The sequence below is a fragment of the Antechinus flavipes genome, chromosome 2 (genome assembly GCF_016432865.1).
Source record: "Antechinus flavipes isolate AdamAnt ecotype Samford, QLD, Australia chromosome 2, AdamAnt_v2, whole genome shotgun sequence".
Classification (NCBI taxonomy): Eukaryota; Metazoa; Chordata; class Mammalia; order Dasyuromorphia; family Dasyuridae; genus Antechinus; species Antechinus flavipes.
Window position 1 is genome coordinate 373,000,971 of NC_067399.1, and position 25,422 is coordinate 373,026,392.

Here is a 25,422-nt window from a genome sequence, read left to right on the forward strand (position 1 = left end):
TATACAGATGACTCAAATCTATTCATCCAGATCTAATCTCTCTAGCAATATCTTGAAATAGATGTTCCATATACATCTTAAACTCAACATGGCCAAAATTCAACTCATCTCCCACTGTCCCTTCTAACAGACTTTTCTATTCCTAATTTCCCTATTACAATAAGAGTACCTCCTTGTTACCCAGGTTTGAAACCTAGGTGGCATTTTTGATTCCTCAGTCTTTCTCTCTTGCCAAGTCTTGTGCAGTTATTTTTGTAACAACTCTTATATATGCTTCCTTACTTCCTCTAACACTGCCACTCACCAGTCTGGTACAGGCTCTCATTATCTCATGTGTAGACTATTGAAATTGCCTTTTAGTTAGTTTTTCTGCCTCAAAGTCTTCCCTCAATTAGTTGTCAGATTGATCTTCCTAAGACAACGCCTTTCATATCCTGGCCCCTTTCTATTTTTTCAGTCTTCTTATACTTCGCTTTTTTCCTTTATACTCTGTGATCTAATGGTCTTGTTTTCTAAGAATAAGACCATTAGATCACAGAGTATAAAGGGGGAAAGACACTCCATTTCCTGACATTAACCATTTTTACTGACTGTCCCTAGAATATGCTCTCTTCTCATTTTTGCCTTCTGGCTTCCTTCACTTTCTAATTTCACCTAAAACGCCACTTTCAGTGAAGTTTTTCCTTATTTCCCCTTATTTCTAATGACCATATTTCCTCTGTTCATTATTTTCAATTTATCAGGTATATAGCTTATCTGTAGATAGTTGTTTACATGTTGTCTTCCTCATTAGACTATGAACTTCTTGAGAGCAGGAATTGGTTTATTTTGTTGTTGTTGTTGTTTACCTTTCTTTGTATCCCCGGAACTTAGCATAGTGTCTAGCACATAGTAATGTGTGCTTAATGAATGTTAGTTGATTGAAGATGGAAGATGAAAGAGGGATTAATATAAATTTTTGTACTAGTATACTAAAAAATATCAATTTCACAAGGACAAGGTAAGGGACTTATGATAGGCAGCAGCTGTTCTAAAAAAAAGATCTGGGAGTTTAAGTGCATTACAAATTCCTTATGAATAATCCGTGTGATATAGCAGCCAAAAAAGCTTGATGTGATCTTGAGCTGCATTAACAAGGACGTAACTTCCAGGAATAAGGAGATGTCACTCTTACTATATTCTATCTTTACTATACTTGAACTGTATCCATTTATGGGCATCAGAGTTTAAGAAAACCATTAATTCAAATGAGCACAAAAGGGATAACCAGGATGATAAAAAGCCCTGAGTCTACGTCACATGGAGATACATGGAAGGAAGTAGGTATGTTTGGTCTAGAGAAGAGAAGACTGAGTAGGAAAGGTGGGATTATGGATATCTTCAAGCTCATTTAATGGGCTGCAAGTGGAGGAGGGAATAAACTAATTTTGTTTGCACCCAAATGGTAGCACCAGTATCAGTGGCTGGAAGTTGCAAAGAAACCAATTTAGTCTCGATGTCAGGGAAAACTTCCCAACAATGGGAACAATTGTTCAAAAGTGGAACTGGATGTCTTGAGAGCTAGTAGGCTGTACCTTCCTCCACTTCTTCAAGCAAAGGATAGATGACTATTTTTCAAGAACGGTACAGTGAAGATTTCTTTTACATATGAGTTAGACTAGATAGCTAAAGAGGTCTCTACCAACTCCCAAATACTGTGATTTTATAATTCTGTAGTTTATTATAGAAAATACATTAGAGTTATCCATGCTGCTTTCTTATAGTACTACTGAACTGTGCGTTTTCCTGTGTGTACTTTATAGGAAAGGGCTTAAGGATTATCTAATTATTTTCCTTCTCCTCCAGAGCCTACTATACAACATATGCTTTCTGTACCAAAGAGGTGCTTAAAAATGTTTGAAGCTGGAAGAATCTTGTTGAGAGGAAGGCAGCTAACTAGCAAAGACATTTCAAAAACATGTCTTATAAGAGTAAACTAAATGAAATAGGGATGTTCACACTGGAAACGAGAAGACTTAGTAATATCTGCACAGCTGTCATATAGAAGAGAATTCACATGTTCATGAAGAAAAGACATAGGGCCAATGAGCAAAAGTTATAGGTAGGTCTATTTTGGCTCAATATAAGAAAGAAGTGCTTAACAGTCACCCAATAATGGGATGCTTTAAAAAGTAATCAATTCCATTATTGTTCTGTAAGAAATAACCAGCAGGATGAATACAGAGAGGCTTGGAGAGACTTACATGAACTGATGCTAAGTGAAATGAGCAGAACCAAGAGATCATTATATACTTCAACAATGATACTGTATGAGGATGTATTCTGATGGAAATGGATTTCTTCAACAAAGAGAAGATCTAACTTAGTTTCAATTGATCAATGATAGACAGAAGCAGCTATACCCAAAGAAAGAACACTGGGAAATGAATGTAAACTGTTTGCATTTTTATTTTTCTTCCCAGGTTATTTTTTATCTTCTGAATCCAATTCTTCTTCTGCAACAAGAGAACTGTTCGGTTCTGTACACATATATTGTATCTAGGATATACTGGGACATATTTAACATGTATAGGACTGCTTGCCATCTGGGGGAGGGGGTGGAGAGAAGGAGGGGAAAAGTCAGAACAGAAGTGAGTGCAAGGGATAATGTTGTAAAAAAATTACCCAGGCATGGGTTCTGTCAATAAAAAGTTATAATTATTAAAAAAAATTAATTCCAAATCACATATATTGGAAATTAATTGCTTAAACAGAGGATAGATTGCTAATAATGTATGGGGGAGTCATACCCTGAGTAGAGACGGAGCTAGATTACTTTTAAACTAATTTCCTACTGTGAAATTCTAACAAAAGACAAAATTTTTCCCCCAATCTTCCCCTCTAAAAAAGTTTCTTAACAAATAAGGGACAAGTAAGTAATATCTAGGAAAGACAGCTTCTTTGAAAGTTCCTATAGCTGAAATGATACACAAAGCTCTGGGAATTGTTGCTATCCTCTAACTGTAGCTCTGTATAGAAATATAACTGTCTTTGGGAGTCCTCAGATCCAAAGGGAACAGGTTTTCTATAAAAATCTTTGCTTCTTGTGTTATATGTATATCTGAATTTTGCCTTTTGGGGCAAAAATTACCTACAATACAAAGAACAGCGAAATTTGATCATTGATTTTCAAAGTCTGATAGAGAATACAGAGAACATGCATCTAATCTGTACCTTCAACAGACATATTCTGTAAACATCCAGAATGAATGATCATTCAACCTCCTCAAAGAATAACAGTGATGGGATCCTGCTATGCAATTCATTTTGGACAGCTGTTATCATTAGGAAGTTCTTTACATACAACTGAAATTTCTTTTCCTAGAATATTCTCCCACCTCCTACTTGTACTTGAATAGATCCTATTTCTGAATTCTGGGGGGGAGGGGGGAAGGAAAGAACAAGTTATCCCTCTTTCCCATGACATCTTTTTATACATATGAAAACTACCTTATTGCCCCCTTCTCCAGCTCTCCTTGAAAGACTTTTATATGCCAGCTCAAGTACTCTTATCATTCTAGTCATTCTCTCTTGGATGTTCTCTTATTTAACAATGTGCCTCCTAAAACATAGCATCCAGTATTGAACAAAATATTGCAAATGTAGTCTGACCAGGGCAAAATGCAACAAGAATATCAACTCCTTCATTTGGACAGTAGAACTTTTACAATGTAACTAACTTACAATGCCTTTAGTTAATTCCAAGGTGGAATCAAGTTTAATTTCTTATACCTACCCAAGAATCTTTTTCATTTCTATTTTTTGTACCTTACATCTAAGAGACTTCAAAAATCACTTGCGTTCTCCTTTTACAAAAGCACCCCTACAACATCCCTGACAAGTCAACATCTATACTCTGAAGCTCTCTAGATATATAGAATCTCCTCCTTTCCCAAACCAGACTATTTTGTTCCTAGACAGTTAAGACAATTGGTCTTTCTTAAATTGAGTCAAAAGTCTTCCTAACACTAACTTGAACCTATAAGTTCTAGCTATGTCAAGCAGCATAAATCTAATCAATCCTCCACATGGTTTTTCCAATTTTTGGATACATATATCATGTTCCTCAAATATTCTCTTGGTTAAGAAGTTCAAGTTATTTTGACTGAATTAAAAAAAAAAACATATGATTTGGGGTGCTCTTACCTTCCACTTCAGAACATATTCATGCTTGTTGATACTTTAAAGATTTGTAATTTCACTGATATGGATGAAGTGGAAGATGATAACCCCTCTATGTCTTAGTGGATGGTTCCCATGATTTTCTGTGGCTGAAAAATTCATTGCTCAGTAGCCAACCTTTTGATTAGAAGACATTGAACTTAGCTAGGCGAGTCTCAATCCACCTCCTGTTTGTATTCAAAGCTCTTCTAGCTTAATAGGACATGCCAGAGTTTGTGTTCCCCTTAATGGTCTTTGAGAACCAAGGGCACACCTCCCTGACAACATTAGACATTAAAAAATATGAGATTCCAAATTAGCTTGTTGATATCCTGCCTAAAATGTGAGAACCAGAATTAAATACAATATTTCACATATGATCCAACAGGGGCAAAAAAAAGGGACAATCAGATAGTAGATTTATACTTATATTCCACTTTGCTGATGAAACTCATTTTAACAGAAAAAGGTGTTAATTGGAAGGATACATTACTGCAATTTATCAAGGTATGCTATATGCAGTTACAAATAGCTTCTAACAATTTTCAATTTCAAATGGATAAAAAAGTTTGTCCAATTTGAATTGCAGTAAATCTCTAGCCAATTATTCCAATGAGGTTAATAACATCATTAGTAGATATTATTGCTCTTTTGGCAGGGGGTACCAAGAAAAATAGAAAGCACCAGGATACTCCTTTGGATGTTACAGAACTCTGTCACGATGTTATGCAAACACCATTTTACCCTTCCCCCCCCCCCCAAAAAAAAAAAATAGAGTAGGAGAATTCAGAAAGTATCCAGTTAGCCTCTCTTTGCTGTTCTATATGCTGGTATAAATGTTGTAAAAGACAATACAGGTAATAAATAATGTAGCCATTCAAACTTTGGTTCTCTAAATTCAAATCTTATGTTATTTGTCTTATAGCTCAGTGCCTTCTCTTAAAACTGTCCTAATCTGAACTCTATTCAGCTGCTGGTCATACTACCAGAATGCTTGCTGGTGTCATAGACTAAAAATACATGTTAGTATGCAAAAAACAATCCAGAGTTACCAGCAAATATAAAATGTTTACCAAAGAATATACAGAGAGCATCTGAAGGTAAACATTTCTACAAAATAAACATGCACCAATAATAATGACAGGCAAACTTTTTAGCCTTAAGATGACAATTAAATAAATGATATAGTACTTCAAAAATTCATTCAAAATAATCCTGTTCTCAGTTAAAAACAGAACAAAGGATTTAAATCGTGTTTTAAGGATAAGATGGTTTTGAATTGGGAGTCAAAAAACCTAGATTCAAAGTATTACTTGAAAATCCAGGTTTTAGAATATAAAATTTATCTAGGCCTGACTGCTCAATGAAGGAAACAGGTTCAAAGAGAGTCAAGGTCATATAAATACTAATAAGTAGCAGAGATGGAATTTGAAACCCATTCCTGACTGAGAATCCCAGTGATCATTCTGACTATATGCAGTTAAGAGTTATAACAGTCAGGGCAGCTAGTTGGTATAATGGACAGAGCACTAGCTCTGAAGTCAGGAGGACCTGAGTTCAAATCTGGCCTCAGACACTTAACACTTCCTTGCTATGTGACTCTGAGCAAGTTACTTAACCACAATTGCCTCAGCAAAAAAAAAAAAAAAGTTGTAACCGTCTCTTTCAGTTAATTAATCATCAAACATTTAAGTGCTTATTGTGCTAAGCAATGAAAATGCAAAGAAGGGCAAAAAAAAAAAAAATCCAGTCCTTGCCTCAAGGACTACATATAATAATGAGAGACATAACATGTAAATAACTAGGTAAATACAAGATATACAGAGAGTAGAAGAACAGAACCCACTGCCATCATCTGATTCTTCATTCTCACTCAATCCTTTCACATCAAAGTTCATCCAAACATTACCCAATTGTACTGTGTCTTCTGCAAAGACTGTTCCATAGGCAACAAAATTCTTTTCATTTTAAATCTTTTCCTTTCTCACTCTTTTCATCTACTAGCTCTTACTGAAACTTGGCTTCCCTAGTTACCCTTTCCAGGATTGGTTGTACCTTCATTTATTCTCCTTGGCATTGGTGGTGTTTGGAATATTCTTTGCTCCCTATTACCAATTTTAGGTTTCTCCCCTACCTCTTATCACAATTACTTCTCTTCCCATGACATTCATGCTATTTATATCTACCTCCCCAATCAAAATCCTGGTAGTTGTATTGCAGACCCTCCAGGTCACTCACCTTCATCAAAAAATTTCATACATAGCTGATAAATTTTTTTCTCCTCCCCAACTCCTGCCCTCATTTTAAGAGAATTGAACATATTATTCTCCTTCAAATTACTCTCCTTCAAATACCATAACTTCTCATGTCATACTCTTGATTTTGCTATCATCCACAGATGTGAGTACAATTTTAGTGAATCCATCAACTCAACACTGTCTTTCTTTTTTGAATCCCTAACCTCACTATGTTGCAAATTATGCCAAGCCAAATTCAGCCTCGCATCATCCCCACCATGTACAATTGCAATCCCATTCTTTTCTATCTTTTCCAATAAACTGCCACTTCTGTCATTCCCATTTTTTCATTGATTTTCAATCTTTACCTGTCTTACTGGCATTCTCTATTTCCCTACAAACATGCCCATGTTTCCCCATTCTGGGGGAAAAAAAAAAAAAAAACTTATTTTATCCTTCCAATCCTGCAAACTACTGTCTTTTATTGCTCTTGTTTTTTTATACATAAATTTCTTGAAAACATTTTCTCCTCTCATTCTATTCTCAACTACTCTCAATCTGGCTTCCAACTTTATCATTCCACTGAAATTGCCCTAATGATCTCTTAGTTGCCAAATCCAATAACTTTTTCTCTATTCTCATTCACCTGAACCACTCAGCAGCTTTTGACACTTGTTCATCAATTTTTCACAATACTATTCTCCTTAGGTTTTCAAGACACCATTCTCTCCTGGTTCTCATTATGTCTCCTTGGCTGAATCCTCTTGAAAACTACTTCCTCTACCCATCGATGTCCCTCAGGATTCTATTGTTTACTTTTCTTTTTTTATCTATACTACTTCACTTGATGATCTCATCAGCTTTCATATATTTAACAGTAGTTAAATCAAGATGGCAATCTTGATGCTGATTCTCAAATTTACCTATGCTCCTCCAAATACTAGGCTGACCTCCAATTTTGCATCTCCAAGAGCTTTCAGACATCCCAAACTGGATGTCCAGTAGAAACCTAAAACTTAACAATTCTAAAATGGAACTCTTTACCTTTCCCTATTATTGTAAAGGGCAATACCATCTTCCAGTATTTCAGGCTTTAAACCTAGGAATTACCCTTGACTACTATTTCTCACTACACCTCTCCTCCCCTTCTATCTAGGCTGTTTTCTAGGCTTATCAATGTCATCTCTGCTATACATCTCCAATATACTTCTCTTTCTCCTCCGACATTGCCAGTACTTACGTGCAGACCCTTATGCCTAGACTACTGAAATAGTCTGCTGGTGAGTCTGCCTGCCTCAAAACTTCCATATCAATTCATTCTCTCTTTAGGCAATAATATGATTTTCCTAAAGTACAAGTCAAACCCGGCTTCCTTTACGTCCCAACTGAAATTTCACTTTCTATAAGAAACCTTCTGATGGATCTGGCCATCTTCAGCAATGAGATGAACCAAATCAGTTCCAATGGAGCAGTAATGAACTGAACCAGCTATACCCAGTGAAAGAACTCTGGGAGATGACTGTAAACCACTACATAGAATTCCCAATCCCTATATTTTTGTCTGCCTGCATCTTTGACTTGCTTCACAGGCAAATTGTATACTATTTCAGAGTCCGATTCTTTTTGTACAGCAAAATAACTGTTTGGCCATGTATACTTATTTTGTATTTAATTTATACTTTAACATATTTAACATGTATTGGTCAACCTGCCATCTGGGGGAGTAGGTGGGGAAAAATTGGAACAAAAGCTTTGGCAATTGTCAATGCTGTAAAATTACCCATGCATATAACTTATAAATAAAATGCTATAATAAAAAAAAATAAATTGTCTTGGGTATCAAAAAAAAAATACCTTCTCCAATATCTCTTAATCCTAGTCACTTGTTAACAATTTCTTATTTATTCTGTATATAGCTTGTTTTGTATATATATATTTGTTTGCATGTTGTTTTCTCTGTTCGATGGTAACTTGAGGGGCTTCTTTTGCCCCTTTTCTCTCCCCAAAATTTAGCACAGTGCTGGCACATAAATGTTTATTGACAGATGAACAATTTGCTAAATATTGCCATGTTTACTATAATCCATATTTATCTGCAATGGGAAATTAATATGATACAACTGTCATTTCCCCCAGATAGTTAACAAAATAAACGAAAACACAATAGAGCACAAATAATTTAAATTTGTGGTTTTCTAAATTAACATGTGGTTCATGAGGATCCTTATATACAGTTTAACATCGTAGTTAAACTACGATTTTTCTTTGACTTTGTCACTACTGCTCCAAAGAAAATTTAACTGTTACTTACAAATTAGTACTATAATGAATACTTGGAAAAATTCATTTTTTGGAAAATGGATTTAATAAATATTTATTCAGTTGTGTCTGATCCTTCGTGACTGAACAGTACTATTCATAGAATTTTCTTGGCAAAGATACTGGAGTGGTTTGCCTTTTCTTTTTCCAGTGAATTAAAACAAACAGAGGTTCAGTGATTGCCCAGAGTCACATACCAAAAAGGGTTAAATGTGAACTTAGGTCTTTAAGTGTTCCATCCAGTGAACTACCTTAGCTACCTCAATAAGTACTACTGATATTGAAATGTAGACAGACTTTTATTTTAGATTTTCTCAAGTTAACTCAAGTAAGAAGTATTATCTATCTATAGAGTGTCAGAAAATTTGACTCCTAGTACTGGCTAATGTATTTCTTAGCTAAGACATTTCTCCTCTTTAAATCTAAGTATTTTATATGCAAAAAAAGGATAACTATATTTTCACTGGTATACAGCTATTGTGAAAACAAACTTATATTGAGACTCCTTTCATTAATAACAAGGATCACAACTCCTTTAAGATTTAATGATCAAATATGAGTTGTAGTTAGTAGTTCATTATTTTGCATCTAACCTTCTGAGATGAAACTCTATGAATTTAGGTAGACTGGTATTATAATAATAGGCACAGTATCTTGACATATCTTCCAGTTTAGTCAGATTAAGTCATGTCAATGTGCCAACTGAACCCAAGCACTTTCCTTACATGACATCACAATTCTCTAAAAAGGATATCCCTATTGTTTTACATGTAAAGATCCCATCTAAGCAAGCTGATGTGCCTGCCTCCTATTATACTAGGCACAAACAGAAAGGCTAAAATAGTACCTTTTTTTCAAGGAGCTCACATTCTAATAGGAGAGGCAATATATTAACAAGATAAAACTAGGTAGATTGGAGTCAATATCTGAAGGCACTAGTATTGAAGGGGATGAACAAAGGCTCTGGCAGAATGAAGAATATTAGATATGAAAGAAGTAGGATCAAGAAAGGAGACTATTCCAGGGATAGGAAGCAGGTAGAAATTTGTGATTTGGATCTTTGTCAGCTAAGTAAAGGATGAACTACAGTGGGAAGAGACTTGAGGCAGAGAAAAGAACCAGAAGGTTATTGTAACAGTTTAGGCATGAAGTGAGAAGGCTCTACAATAAGATGGCAGTTGTGTCAAAAAAGAAAAAGGGACATATAAGAGATGTTTCTAATATAGAAACAAAAGTCTTTTGGCAAGAGACTAGATAATGAGGGTTGGAGAGGTGTCAAAGGTAACACCTGGATAATTGAGAACATGGTGGTACTCTCAACAGTAATAGGGAAATTTGGAAGAAGGAAGAGATTAAGAAGATAATAAATTCGGTTCTGAACATGGTGAATTTGAGGTGTCTGTGGAACACCCAGTTTGAGATGTCCAATAAGTAGTTCGAAGTGTGAATCTCAAGGTTAGCAAAGAGGTGATGTTCAGATTTGATAAATAAATCTCAGAATTATCTGCTAATGGAATCCATGGAAACTGATAAGATCACTAAACAAGGAAGTATAAAGGGAAAAGAAAAGAGGATCTGGGTCACAGCCTTGTGGGATATCCATCATTAGTGCGCAAGCCACTGATAAAAATCAAGCTCAGAAGATGAGAAGAAATGGTCGCAGTTTGGAAGAGAACCAGGACAGATAGTGCTATCAAAATCCAAGATGGATAGCAAAGAGAAGAGGGTAATCGATAATGCCAAAGGCAACAGAGAAATCAAGAAATGAACTGAGAAAAGGATGTTAGATTTGGCAATTAAGAAATCATTGGTAATTGTAAAGAGAGATATTTTAGTTGAATAAGGTTGGAACTCAGACTTCAAAGGGCTTAAAAGAGAGTAAAAGGAGAAGTGGATTACCAATTGTAGATGTCGGAAAAGCAGATAGCATCTCTGTCTGGAGAGACACTGAAAGTGAGAGAGGGAATGGAAATGATATAAGTGAGAGTTAATCTTTTGGAGAAGATGGCATGGAATGGGATCAAGGATTTATGTTGGTTAAGAAGCAAGGCCACCTCTTCATGTGAGACAAGGATGAAAGAGAAGATGAATGAATGAATGGATGGAAAAATCATTTATTAAACATTTACTAATGTACAAAGCATATCTAGTGCAAGAAGACATCTGAATGACGTGAACTGCAGAGGAAAGAAGTGGAGCTCTTGAAGAATGATCTCAATTTTTTCAATAAAATAGGAGGTGACATGGTTTTCAGAAAGGATATCATGAGAGGTTCGAGGAGAAATGAAAAAAGTTTGGAAAATTCCCTAGCGGTAAATGTTATAATAAGATGATTAGGGAGATTTCTAAAGACTCTCTAAGTGCAATGAGAGCTCAATTGATATTATGTGACAAATTTGTAGTGGATCTAAGTCAGCATAATTTTATGACTTTCTTTTTAGTTTCATTCAGCAGCATGTGAATAAGAGAAAAGACAGAAACAGATGGTGGGAGGAATTCCAGGTTGGAAATATGGCAAGGAATTATTGCTAATAAGTGGGACAAAGAAATTGAATGTAGAGGATAGTATAGAATTAAACTGATTCACCAAGCAGCTGTGACAGTGCGTAATCTGTCAGGATTTGCATTCCACTTTCATATCTTTTGAAAATTCAGTTACCTTGGCACCAAGATGAAGCACTTAAAGATTTTAGTGGAGGAAGCTATTAAGGGCCTTAGCTCTTCAGAACACATTCATTATATTTCTTTCTGTAGTTTCTCATGGGTACAAAATAGTCTTGTGTCGTTCAAAATTCTCGTCCTTTATATCTGTAAGTCTTGCTCCTGGTTACTTGTAGAATTATTCATTTAATCACTATGATTTGGAGTACCCAGCATTTTTGTTTTTGTTTTCTCATAGGCATTCTGTGGATTCACTCTTTTGATTGGTATCTGGTTTTCTCTGTTCACACATTTTAGGCAGTTTCCATTGTACTTTGTTCTTTTCAGGTTTTTTGACAGTGTTTTTCTCCCTGGAAGACCTATCATGCTTGTTTTAAAACATTCTAACTGTAAGATAATTTTTTCTGTTTGCATAGAGATCATGTGTTCAATATTGCCTTTTATTTTCATTATCATATGATCTCTCTTGTGATTCTTTGGAGAGGCTTACCACTGTGAATTCAAGTTTTCTGTTCTTCAAATTATTTCTGTTGTAAAGGACATAAATTCTATTTTCTCAATTCTTATTTCTCTCTTGAAACATTCAGGAACATCCTGCTGGGTATGGTTCATATGATCTCTTGCCTCATCATTTTCCTTTGTCTTACAACCTTTATTCTGAGATGTTTAGACTCATTAGATGTCTGTCCATCTTTCCTTCTATCCTTAATATTTTCCCTGTTGATTTATTTGTTTGTGCTTAGGGTTTTCAAATGAGTTTTCATTCTGTTATCTTTGGTAATTTCAGTCTTATTTTCTTTATATTTCCAGCTGCTTTCTGAATACTTCCCCTCTGGTGATGGATCCCCCAAGAGCCAGATCTTAAAGTTGTTTCTGTCTTTTCTCAAGCTGAGGAATTAATTTTTCACTGGCTTCAGTATCTTCCCTAAGTGACTTCTGAGGCAAAAGAACAGGCTCCAGCTGGACACTAATTCCTTTTTCATCAGGTGTAGGGGAGTCCCAAATACATACTGGCATCCTGCCCTAATTAACTCTTTTCTTTAGTCTATGGCTAAGTAATGCTGTGGTGCAGCATACTGCTTCCCTAGACAGAACAACCTTTCACTTTCATACATCTTTATCTCCTGAGGAGAACCTTTGGTGGCAGGAGGAGGGAGGATTGAATTCTGTTGCTTACACAATAGAATGGTGAAGTGAGAGAATTGGGATGAGGCAGAGAGGAGGCTGTGTTGGCAGAAATTGCTATAGCAGCTGCAAGGGAATTACTGATGGATCTCAGAGCACGAGTTCATGGATCCTATTTTGCCAGAGCATGAGAGCTGATGAAAGAGAGTGTATTAAGCAAGCACATTAGGTCTTTTCTGCTCTTGATTCATCAGGTGTTACCTCATTAGGGTTCTTGATGCCTTAGCCAATTACCTTCAATTACTTTACCTCTTGTGAATAATTTTTATTTTGGAGAGTTTTGGAAGGTCATGAAAGCTGAAGAAAATGTCTGGTCTTTCATTTTGCCAGTCACAGAGAAAGCTATTAATGATAGTTGGATGGATCTATGATTCCAGTGATGTATATTCCCTTCCATGGTGTAGACCACAATCTTAGCTTTTGTCTTCTCATCCTGTCTAACTTGTGTCTGTGGTTTCCTGTAAATCTTCCATAAGGTATACCCACAACATGGCATGACATGTCTATATGTCGTGACATTACAGAGGTAGCAGTGCAGCAATCGGGCAGTACCATCAATTAGCTCTCATTCTAAAGTGCCTAATTAGTTTACCTCCTTTTCTGGTCATACATCCCCTTTGATAATATTCAGCTTCTCTTATAAATTTCACTGTTGATCACATGCCATAGCCATTTATTCAGACCATGAATGTTTTTAATTGCTCTTTGAATAATATGTACCTTTATTCCATAAAGTCCTCTTCTAATGCTTCATGCCAAATGGAACTGACCCTAGATTCTCAAATGCAATGCCAGTGAAGAACAAGCTCTAGCAGACTATGCCATACTTGAAAGACTTAGAATGTGGGCCTGGCAACAGCTTGTGTCTGCTTTTCATACACAAATCCAGGTGAAAGAGGCTCATTACCAGGAGGCAGACCCCTAGGTAATGAATTATTTTGGCCATGGCATCCCATGAAACAAAGCTTACATTATTTAATGCTAAACTGTGGTTATAGTGAAAAAGGAAATACTATCTAGCTTTGGGTACCTAAATGAAATTAGGGTTAAAGTCTAGTGGCAGGTTTGGGATACAGATTCGGCGCAAGGGGGTCTAGTAGCGGCGCGAGTTCCCAATAAAAGCATTTATTGGCCCGGAGAGCTAGATTGATAAAAGAGGTTTATTATTAGATAAGCAAAGTTAAAGTATAGGCGAAGGTAGAGATAAGGAGGGCACTGGACAGAGGGTCCAGTGGACAGAGGGGATTTCTCAGTCCTTATAATTCTTTTTGAATGATACATTATTGCGGGGAATAATGAAGGAACATCCAAAGGTCAAAATTACATTCCTTGACATTTAACTAATGTGATTTTAGAACTTAAGATCCCCTTTAACTGCATCACACAGTGTCTAATATACATGATCCTGGGACACGGTGTCCCAGCTGTTAAAGTGATTTAACCTTAACATGCTTCAGTGCAATCAAATACAGAATTGCATATCATTGCTTGATATTATTTACATCAGGAGAAGAATGTGTTTTTATTTGGCATTTTCAGAACACGAACACTTTGAAAGAAAATGTCCTTCCAAAAAGTGCTATGGCAAAAGAGAAACAATGGGAAAAAATGTTTCTGTTTCATATAAATTATAAAGATCATGTATTTTTTTCCATTTGAGAACTCTGCCTAATCAAAAATGTCATAGAATTACTGAAATAGTTCAAAGAGAAAATATATCTAAGAAAGTAGAAAATTGCTACATGTGCTTAGACAATACTTACTTTTAAAACATTTTTCTCAAAGCAAAATGAAATCTATCTTTTTTCATTCTGACAAGATCAAATTTCAGTTTTTTACATATAATTCACATTAATTTAATAGAGTACTTTATATACATGATCTCATTTGATTGTTATGTCAATTTTATACGTGAGGAAAAAAGCTCAAAGAAGTGAAGTAATTTGCCCAGTGACACATAAGTAGTGAGCAAAGCATTTAGCACTTGAACCCAGATCAACTGAGTTCAGGAATTCTTTTTCATTATGCTGTCCTAAAAAAAAAATTGCTTGTATTAGCAAAAAGTAGAAGAATTTGGCATGAACTACTTTATTAGAATTTAGCATTTAGGGGGCAGTGAGTTGATACAGTGATAGAGGCACCAGCACTAGTCAGAAGGACCTGAGTTCAAATCTGGCCTCAGATGTGTGACCCTAGGTAAGTCACTTAACCCCAACTGCCGGGGGGGGGGGGGGGAAAGAATTTAGCATTTATTGGCTTTTTGGTTTTCTGCAAAATTTCTCAATTCATAATAACAAGGTCGTATTTTAAGTTTGTAAAGCACCTTCCCTACAACAACTATGTAAGCTAAGTAAAGTTCAAGTTTTATTATCTCAATTTTACAGATAAAGAAATTGGGGGGCAGCTTAGATGGCGCAGTGGATTAGAACACCAGCCCTGAAGTCAGGAGGAGCTGAGTTCAAATCTGCCTTCAAACACTTTTAGCTGTGTGACCCTGGAAAGTTACTTAACCTCAATTGCATCAGCAAAAAGAAAGACAAAAAGACAGAGACAGACGTAAAGGAAAGGAAAGGAAGAGGACTTTAGGAAGTAAAGATCTGCCCAGAGTTAAATATCTTTAAGTGATAAGAGTTTATTCCTGGTTTCCTCTTATCAGGTCCAGAATTCTTTCCATCATACCATGATGCCTTTCAGATCAAACATTCTATTTTTGTCTTCATAGCATTTACAATCTAGGTAATTTAAAACTACAAAGATTATCACACCATTGGAAATATAAGAAATTTAGAGAAGTATGAGGTCTGTATGAACTGATGCAGAATGAAGAATGCAGAACCAAGAGAACAAAGTACACAATTACTACATATACACAATTACTACATATCTAAGTGAAAACAACATTAAACAACACTTTGATCTTGGATTAAATGCAATGAACCAACACTGTTTCCAGATGGAAGAAAGACAATGAAATAGTTTTGATTTCTTGAGGGCTAGAGGAAGTGCAAAGAGGAATTATGTCATCAGAACCCAGTGCTGTGTAATTTGGTTTTAACTGGGTTTTTTTTTTGTTTGTTTGCTTATTATTAGGGAAGGTTCTATAGTGGAAGAATAAAGGGCTAAAATATATGTGGAAATGACTGTGGTATGAAAACATCTTTTAAAAATGTTTTTTACCTTCAGGTCCTGGAATATTCATATATTCATATGAATACATACATATTCACATATTCATATGAATAATACATATTCACAATCAAAAAAAATTAGGCCAGCAGCAAAAAATATCATATCCAGCAAAACTAACCATAATATTGAACCAAAAAAATGGACATTCAATAAACTCACAGATTTTCAGGAGATTGCCTTCACCAAACCTGAACTTAATAGAAAATTTAATATATAAGAGATAGCATCAAAAATAAATTTCAACAAGGACAAATTATTTTCTTTTATACATAGAAATGTAAACTATACGCTTAAGACTGACATCAATAACTGGATAGTTCAAAAGAAAAATTGGGCAGAGCTGAGTATGATCTGACTCAAAAAAAGTACAACTGTCTAAAAAATGGTAAAAATAATACTATACAAATGATACTATACAAATGAGGTACAGAGGAAGAAATGACATAGAGGAATTAATTAGGGGAAGAGAGCTGGTAGTTCTTGAAACCTACTCACATTGGGAATTGGTTAAATAGGAAATAATACATGTATATATCTTGAAGGGTATAGCAATTTCCAAAATCTATAAAGAAATAAGGGAGGGGAGGAAATAGGAAAAAGTGACATATAGAAGGGTGTGTAGATTAATGGGAAAATGGTAAAGAGAGAAGGAAAGAGTGGAAGGAGAAGATAAATTAGAGATCCTTTGTTCAAATACTAATTAAATTAATTGTCTTGTCACTATGGGCAAAGCACTTTATCTTTTCAAATTATCAATATCTTCATCTCTGTGACAGGGATAGTACTACTTGTACTACCTGTACCTCATGAAACTTTCCTGAACAAAAATCTGTGTAAAGTGTTACATTAATGTAAGGTATGATAATGATGACTACAGAAAGAGCTATATTATTAACTTTCTGATAAATTGTAATGATCTTGATGTATATATTAAACTACATAGGTGTTGCTAAAGAAGACTATGTTGCTGTATTGAGAATGCTGTGGGGTCGATTACAGGCTGAAAGATCTCTTGCATCCCTGGTCTCTTACTACAGTGCCTGAACTACCTATTCCAGTACAAGATCAAATAATAATATATACTTCCTTCTTTTATCTTGTTTCAAAGGCGTGAGTGAAATACTCAATCAGACTATAGATTCTTGAGGACAGATAATGTTTTCTTTTTTTCCTCAAAACTTCTTGTGCAATACTAGGAAAATGGAATATGATCAGGAATGTCTTGTTGAAATGAGGACAGTATTACTGAAAAAGTCTACCTAAAAACCAAATCAGCAGCAGTACCAAAATAACACATTAATACTAATTAGAAGATCATATTAAAGCCTAATGTACTTAAGAGTATAAATATAATATTATTCCAAAGAAGTGAGGCTCTCCTTTCACAGAAATGTCCCCAATTTGCTCTGATTATCAAGGGGAATGTTAGGTTTTAGGGATGAAGCATCTGCTTCAAGGAGTGAAACAGCTTCTATGTGTGTGTTGAGATGGGGTGTGGGGTAAGAAGGAACTGTAGTCTGACTAGTTCGATTCTCCACCGAGCTGAGGCTGGCACAACTTTCCACATGATTATTCTCCAGCCATAAGGGCCTTAGAGTCCTTGTTTGAGTCTGGCAAAGGCCAATAAGGGAGCAGTGCCAGGAACATGGAGAGAAAAGATTGAAGAACATCTGGTCCTAACGAAAAGCAAACCATAAGAGCTATTTTCCTGCCCTATATAGTGGGGAAAAATGAGCCAACACATAGGAGTTTTGTTTTGTTGTTGTTGTTGTTTTAAATAAAAGGGTATCATAAGAACAAGAGTAGTGAAAAGGGACCCAGATTAGAAATCAGAGGATTTGAATTCAAATACCAAGTTTGTTACTTGCTTCTTAGGGAACTTTAAAATAAGCTCAGGAGTGACCCCCAGTGGGCCTTCAACAGAATTCTTTCTAAGGTAAGGTGATAAATCCTGCAGGAATTCTCCTCTGAACAATCCCACACCACACTGTATCTTTTCAATGACTTATCTCATTCTACTTTGTATTTTAACTATTTGTATTTGCATACAATTTCTCATATTTCCCTTAGTTAACCATAATTTTTGTGAGACCAGAACAATGTCTCCTTTGGAGAATAGTTTCTCACATGTACTAGTTGTGTAATCCTGGGAAAGTTACAAACCATCTCTGTTCCTCCTATATCATGGGGTCAATGTGAAGATCAATTGAAAAAAAAACATAGAAAATTGCTTTGCAGATTTTGAAGTGCTATAAAATATGAGGACTTGTGATTCCTCTATTTTCCACCCCATGTTACTAATATTTCATACTTCATTAATTTGTAATAGTTTTTTCCTTTTATTATTCACTTTTAAAAAATTTATTAAACTTTTCATGTCTAATAGATTGATAATATGTTAGAACTATTTTAATTTTTTTTTAGACTACCATTATAGCACAAATTTGTTTTGGCTATTTCTTACAAGGGAAAGAATTTCAACTTGATAAGAGAGAGTATTCTAGAGGAATGTAACACACAGTGATACTGATATTTAAAAAAGAAGAAAAGAGTTATCAGTGAAACATCTTAAAATACATAGAAGAGAGCAGAAGAAAGTTCAGAAAGGGACAAAGACAAGAAAGGCAGTGTTGTTGATGGCTTGTTAATGACTTATAATTTTAAAAAAATAAGCTATGTGACATGTTCATAATTTCATATGTGATATTGTCCTTTCTGTCCCTTGTATATTGAAATATTTGTGTTTCTTAATGACTATCAAATTCAGAATAAAAATATGTTTTAAAATAGTGAGGGAAGAAAAAAGAAAGGAAGAAAGAAAAGAGAAGTGAACAAAGCAACATCCAGAAAAACCTAGGAAGTTTTATATGAACTGATGCAGAATAAAGTAAACAGAAACAAGAAAACATTTTGTATAATAACAACAACATTGTAATAAAGGAAATCAGCTCCAAAAGACTTCAGAATTCTTAACAATGCCATTGCATCAACTCAAAAGACTGATTCTGAATCATGCTTACCACCTCTTGATTTGGAGGTGATGGACTAACGGTGCAAAATAAAATATCTGTTTTCAGACATATGTGATGTGTCAGTTTGTTTTGATGATTCTTGATGAGTAATGATTAATATTACTAGAAAGGACTTTTATTTTGGGGGAAGAGGTGAGAGAGCAGGGAAGAGTGATCAGTACTTAAAAAAAGAAAAGAAAAATGAACATTAATGAAACATTTTAAAATGCACATAAGAGAGCCAAAGAAAATTCAGAGAGATACAAACAGGGCATTTTTAGAATTACCATATTAAATTTGTTATATACTTTAAAAAAACTGCATGTAAAAAGAAATACCCAATTTCATATACAATTCTCTTTATCTGTTCTTTATATATGGTAAAGTCATGTTTGTTGATTTTTGTCAAGCTAATAATTAAAAAAGAGAGAGAGAGAGAGAGTCAAACAGAGGGGTTTATATTTTATCCTAGAGGCAACAGGAAGCCACTGAAGATTTTTTTGGGTTTTTTTTTTTTTGGATTATGGTAGTGCTAAGAGTCTTGATTTTATATTAGGAAAATTACTTTAGCAGCAGTGCAGATAAATCAGAATTCAGGAGATGCTGTACTGGAGGCTTTTGCAATTGTCTATATGTGGGGTAATGAGGACCTACAGTGATGGCTTTCTGAATAGAGTTAATGAGATGATCACAACAGAAATGTAGTAGAAATAGTAATAAGATTTCTCAACTGAATGGTTATATTGGCAGTAAAGAATTATTGAACTTTTTGATTAGGGAAGTGAGATGGGTCAGATCTGTACTTTAGGAATATGTGCTTTAGCAGCCATGGAGATTAACTTGGAGAAGGAAGAGAAATTTGAAGAAAATTGAAGTAATTGAAGACCAATTAGAAAGCTATTGCAATAGTCCAGGCAAAAGGTTGATGGTTTGTTTTTTTTTTTTTTGAGTGGAGAAAAGAGGATGGATCACATGTTGTAGAGTTAGAACTAAAAAAGGCTTGGCAACAGCCTGGATATATAGGCTAAGACTGAAGAACTAAACCTGTAAACCTGTGTTTACAAAGACAGTGATATCTTGCCAAAAGGAACAAAGAAGAATTCACAGAGGAGGTGGTAACTGAGGAAGGTCTTGAAGGATATGGAGAATTTTGAAAGGCAAGGTTGTCAAGAAGGAAGTAAGGGAAGGCATTCTAGATAGGGGATATATAGTATAAACAAAAAGGTAGGAAAATCTTGGGCCCTTATGTTAAACAGTAAGTAGTTCAGTTTAACTGACATGTAAGGCACATGTAGAAGAGTAACAGGAAACAAGTTTGGAAAGACAGGTAACATATTTTGAAGGACCTTAAAGACAAGACTAAATAATTTGGACTTTAACTTCCTAATGCACATTTTAATCATATTTTTCTGCTTAAAAATATTCACTCATTATTTACCCTCATAGCCTATACATGGATTATTCTGTTCAGTTCTGGGCAATGTAGTTTAGGAAGGTCGTTTGTCAGGGACACTGATACATTGTTGGTGGAATTGTGAACATATTCAGCCATTCTGGAGAGCAATTTGGAACTATGCTCAAAAAGTTATCAAACTGTGCATACCCTTTGATCCAGCAGTGTTTCTACTGGGCTTATACCCCAAAGAGATACTAAAGAAGGGAAAGGGACCTCTATGTGCCAAAATGTTTGTGGCAGCCCTGTTTGTAGTGGCTAGAAGCTGGAAAATGAATGGATGCCCATCAATTGGAGAATGGTTGAGTAAATTATGGTATATGAATGTTATGGAATATTATTGTTCTGTAAGGAATGACCAGTGGGATGAATACAGAGAGGATTGGCAAGACTTACATGAACTGATGCTGAGTGAAATGAGCAGAACAGGAGATCACTATATATCTCAACAATGATACTGTTTGAGGATGTATTCTGATGGAAGTAGATCTCTTCAATAAAGAGAGCTAATTCAGTTTCAATTGATCAAGGATGGACAGAAGCAGCTACACCCAAAGAAAGAATTCACTGGGAAATGAATATAAACTGCTTGCATTTTTGTTTTTCTTCCCGGGTTATTTATACCTTCTAAATCCAATTCTCCCTGTGCAACAAGAGAACTGTTCGGTTCTGCACACATATATTGTATCTAGGATATACTGTAACCTATTTAACATGTATAGGACTGCTTGCCATCTGGGGGAGGGGGTGGAGAGAGGGAGGGGAAAAATCGGAACAGAAGTGAGTGCAAGGGATAATGCTGTAAAAAATTACCCTGGCATGGGTTCTGTCAATAAAAAGTTATTTAAAGAAGAAAAAAAAAAAGATTATGTTAATATACTTGTGGAGCTACTATGATGAACAAAAAACACCTCTGTGTGCAATTTTGAAAGTAAAATTCCAAGGGATACTAAGAAATGTCTCCAGTGGAGTTTCTCTTTTAAGTCTTTGATCTGCAAAGGAATATGGACAATCAGGAAGTCCTCTGTACTAGCCAGCTGAAACCAAAGCCATCATTTCTGTTAGAAGAAAAAAGCTGTGATAATGGAGGTCTGGAGACCTTGCTGAGCAAAATGAAAAAGACTATCAGAAAACTCTAGGACTTCATTGACAGAACAAACTTAGTATCTTACCCCCTTTATTTCCTCTATGCTTAAGACTGAACACATTGGAGAGGACCTGAGAGAAGAGCTCATGGAAAGCAAGTAAGGCAGAGAGTAGTGGAAAGAGCAAGTATTTTTGTTGAAGACAGCAATTTGTTGCTCTGACAGATTTAAAAAAGCAGAAACAGACCCAAATCCTAAAAGGATTTTATGCCTCAGGAAGAGCCAGAACCTGGTATTCGAAGAATGTACAATTTATATTAGTTGTAAATATTGTTTCTGTGAATATATTGTGTGTTTATCAATTATGACTTTGAGTGAAGAAGGCTAAGTTGTATAAACAAACATCACAAAGGAAAGGCAAAGAGACATAGGTGAATTATTTTGAATGAAAGATTGACAAGTCATAGTCTTAGCTCCTGGGGATAATATAAAAATGTGTAATTAAAGATGCTAGTTGAATAATGGAGATATATCCAAGGATCTTGATTATTCAGAAGAACAATACTGATTTAATTAAGTAATTGATTAAAAATAAATTATTAATTATTTACTATTAAAAAAAAAAAAGGAAGGTCATTTGTAATCTAGACTCTAAAGGAGGGAAACAGGGATGACAGATTGCTTGAAGGAAATGTAGGTATTTAGATAAGGAGAGAATAATCAAGGGCCTTTAATATGGAAGGCTACAAAGGAGAAGAGAGAAATTCAGACAGCAGACACAGATAGAGCACTTAATAAATGTTTACTGTTAAGAAATTTCAGAAACCTTCAGGAGAAATTTCCCAAAAGTATAAAGTGCATTTTTGTCAGTCTTTACATTGGGACTAGACAATAAGGTCCTTTACCCTATAATGGTTATAACTATGAGTGCCTCCCAAGGTACAGTCTTGGGTGGTTTTTCTTTTTTTGTCATATATTATATCATGTAGTGAATTCAAAGGACCCCACAGATTTACTGTATACAGAAGATTTTCACATCTAAATAACCAATCTTAGCCTTACTTATTGAACATCCCAAACTGGTTGTTCCATAAGCATCTCCAATTCAAAAACAGAACTCTCTCTCCCCTTAAGTCTTTTCCCTGCCAACTACTAAAGGCATCACTCATAAGGTTCATAACTTGTGTCCTCCTCAACTCCTCACCTCTACTTACCCTCATATCCAATCTGTTAAGTGTTGTTGTTTACCTTCACAACATCTCTCACATAGTCTACTTCTCTCCACTCACACTGCCAACCTCCCCTTACATGCATTCATTACCTCTCACACTTGGTCTATTACAATAGCTTCTTTTGTCTTCCCTGCTTTTACATCCTTTCCACTACAGTCTATCCACTCAGTTTTCAAAACTATCGTCCTAAAGCTCTTATTACCCTTCATTAATCAATAAATTCTGGTGGCTCCTTATGTGATCCTTATATGATATTGGGTCCTTTCCTTAATAATCTGAGCCCTTCCAGGTTTCTCACCATCCTACACTTTACTATCCTCAATGCACCCTATGATCCAACTATAGTGGCCTCTTTGTTGCTCCTCACTTAGAACATTAAATCATTTCCCATCTCTATGATTTAACCCTGGTCATTACCTCATGCCTAAAAAGCTCTTTTTTTCACCTTTGCTCCCAGGCTTCAACTCCAATTCTAACTTCTGAAAGAGACTCTTCCGAGTTGCTCCAATTAATTGTGCCTTCCCTTCTGAGACTATCATTCATTTATTCTGAGTATATCTTGTATGTATATAGTTATCTACATGTCTCCCCCATTTTTTTTTTTTTTTTGCTTTCCTTTGTATTTTTGCCACTTTATACAGTACTTGGTACATGGTGTTTAATAAATACCTGGTAACGTCATTTGTACAAGAAAAATTATAATAAGGGCATTTGTTTAACATTTTAAGGTTTTATAAAGTACAAAAAAAAAAAAAAAACCCTGTGAAGCAGGTTGGTACAAATATGATTACTTTGTTGTTTGTTTGTTTTTTTAAACAAATAACATGAAATAATTTGCCTAGGATCATTTAGCTAATAAGTTTCATAGTCAAAAATTTGTGCCTAGATCTTTTGATTTGAAGTTCAGCATTCTTACATCTGTATCATGTTATATCTACAGTATAGCAGATGATTTAAATCATAATTTAAAGAAAGATAATCCAATAGTCGTACCTAACTGAGAAAGGTCCAGCCTCATCCAATGCATTCCTGTTGGGCAGCTTTTGGACAGTGTTCTGATAAACACTTGTCCAAAGTTATCTAAGCCCCATATGGCATCCTGGCAGGCAGAGTATGCTATCATTTCAGTATCAGGAGGAAGTTGAACTGTAGAAGGACGGAACTGTGGATTCTGGTCACTCACACAAAAAAGATCCTTGGCACTCTGGCACAACCACAAAAAGCTTCCTGTGGAGGAAAAAAAAAAATTCACATTTGTTAAGTACCATTCACAAGTGACTCACCTGGCTTAAAAGTAGAACAAGGAGTCACTATTTTTCTTTTATACACATGTCAAGCAAACTAACTACAAACATTGTATAGCTACTGACTAAAATGCAAATTTGCTGGTGATTTCTATTGCTTATTATTCTTCTATTAGTTAGCTAACAAACTCAAATAGAATTCATTTAAAACAATACTGCCAACACAGCTAAAATGAAAGGTAACAGAAGTAATAAAAGACAAAGGCCCTTCTTTCCTTTACATCTCACGGAGAGGTTTTTTTTTTTGTACTTCTTCAAAGAACTTATGTATTTTGTATTATAATTATTTGTATATGTGTTCTACAGCTTGGTACTTGATACTATGAAGGCAGGAACTGATTTCTTTTACCCCAGTATTCCTTTCCCTATCCCTTTCCCAGAAAGCTAATCCATATAACAAATCATTTTGTTTAAAAAAAAAAAAAAGATAAAAAAAATTTACAAAACCAATCACTGTGCTAAATAAAGTCTGAAAATATATGCAGTGTGTTATATCTGTAGATCTCCCATTTCTGCAAAGAAGTAGACAAATAACAAACTGCCTCAATTTCTTCAACTGTAAAATGGGGATAATAACATTTATCTCATATAGGTTATTAGTGAAGATCAAAGGAGATAAGATTTGCAAAAAGTGCTTAGCCCAGTGTCTGGAACTTTCTCTCTCCTTCCTTCCCTCAAGTAAAGTGTTTTGGATCTCATAGTCACATAATAAATATTTACTGAATGAATGAGTCAATGAAAGAACTACAGTTATTTGTATATATGTTTTATTCTCGACCAGACTAAACTTCACCGAGTAACTTTTTTCCTCCCCAAGAAACTAATAGTGTTTAATGTTTAATTGTTTAGTGTTTAATGTTAATTGAATTATTGAAAAAGCACAATGAAAAGAACTGAAGGAATTTCCTTTTGGCTATAAATCTCAGCTAACTTTTTATAGCCCTAAGCATTGGAAAAGCTCTGAATCAGAGTACTAAATATTGACATTCACTAACATAGGATTGCCTTTCTTCAAATAAGCTAATTTTTCTATGAAGATGAAAAAATATTCAATTTCTACTTTAGATAAAAGTTTGGCAAAGTTTAAGAAGTAGTATTAAAATGATAACCCCATTTAAAAATTATTTTTATAAACTTAGTAATTAATTATCAAACACATTCAAATATACTAACATGAATATTTTTAAAACTATACATGAAACAACTTTCTTTATCAGAGTTTGATAAAATGTGTATATTACAAGAAAAAAACAACATAAATTACAGCAGCAATTAGGTAGAGAAAAAGTTTACCCAAAAAATATCTTACAGAGGGGATAGGGCCTATCATTTCAATGGTATAGTCAACTCTTTGATAAGTAAATTTCTTATACCAATGCAGGTTAGTATCTCTTCTTCAACTTAGTCTTGGAATCCAGAGAGGTCACATACATGTCTGTCTTGTTCAAGTATCCAGCCAGGTGTGTCAAGGCAGGAACTGAATCCAGCTCTTCTTGATAAAGAGGCTGACATTTACCTTTATTAAATGAGTTACAAAATTATCCTG

At 34.9% G+C, this 25,422-nt stretch overlaps 1 protein-coding gene across 2 annotated transcripts in view; it reads right to left on the reverse strand.

The window, feature by feature from the left end:
* Positions 1-25,422, reverse strand: part of TECPR2 (tectonin beta-propeller repeat containing 2) — a 153,663-nt gene that overhangs the window by 42,651 nt on the left and 85,590 nt on the right. For both annotated transcript variants that reach the window (XM_051978328.1, XM_051978329.1), the window contains exon 16: positions 23,566-23,799. In XM_051978328.1, coding sequence (XP_051834288.1) covers positions 23,566-23,799 — 234 coding nt within the window. The remainder of the gene's footprint in view (positions 1-23,565; positions 23,800-25,422) is intronic.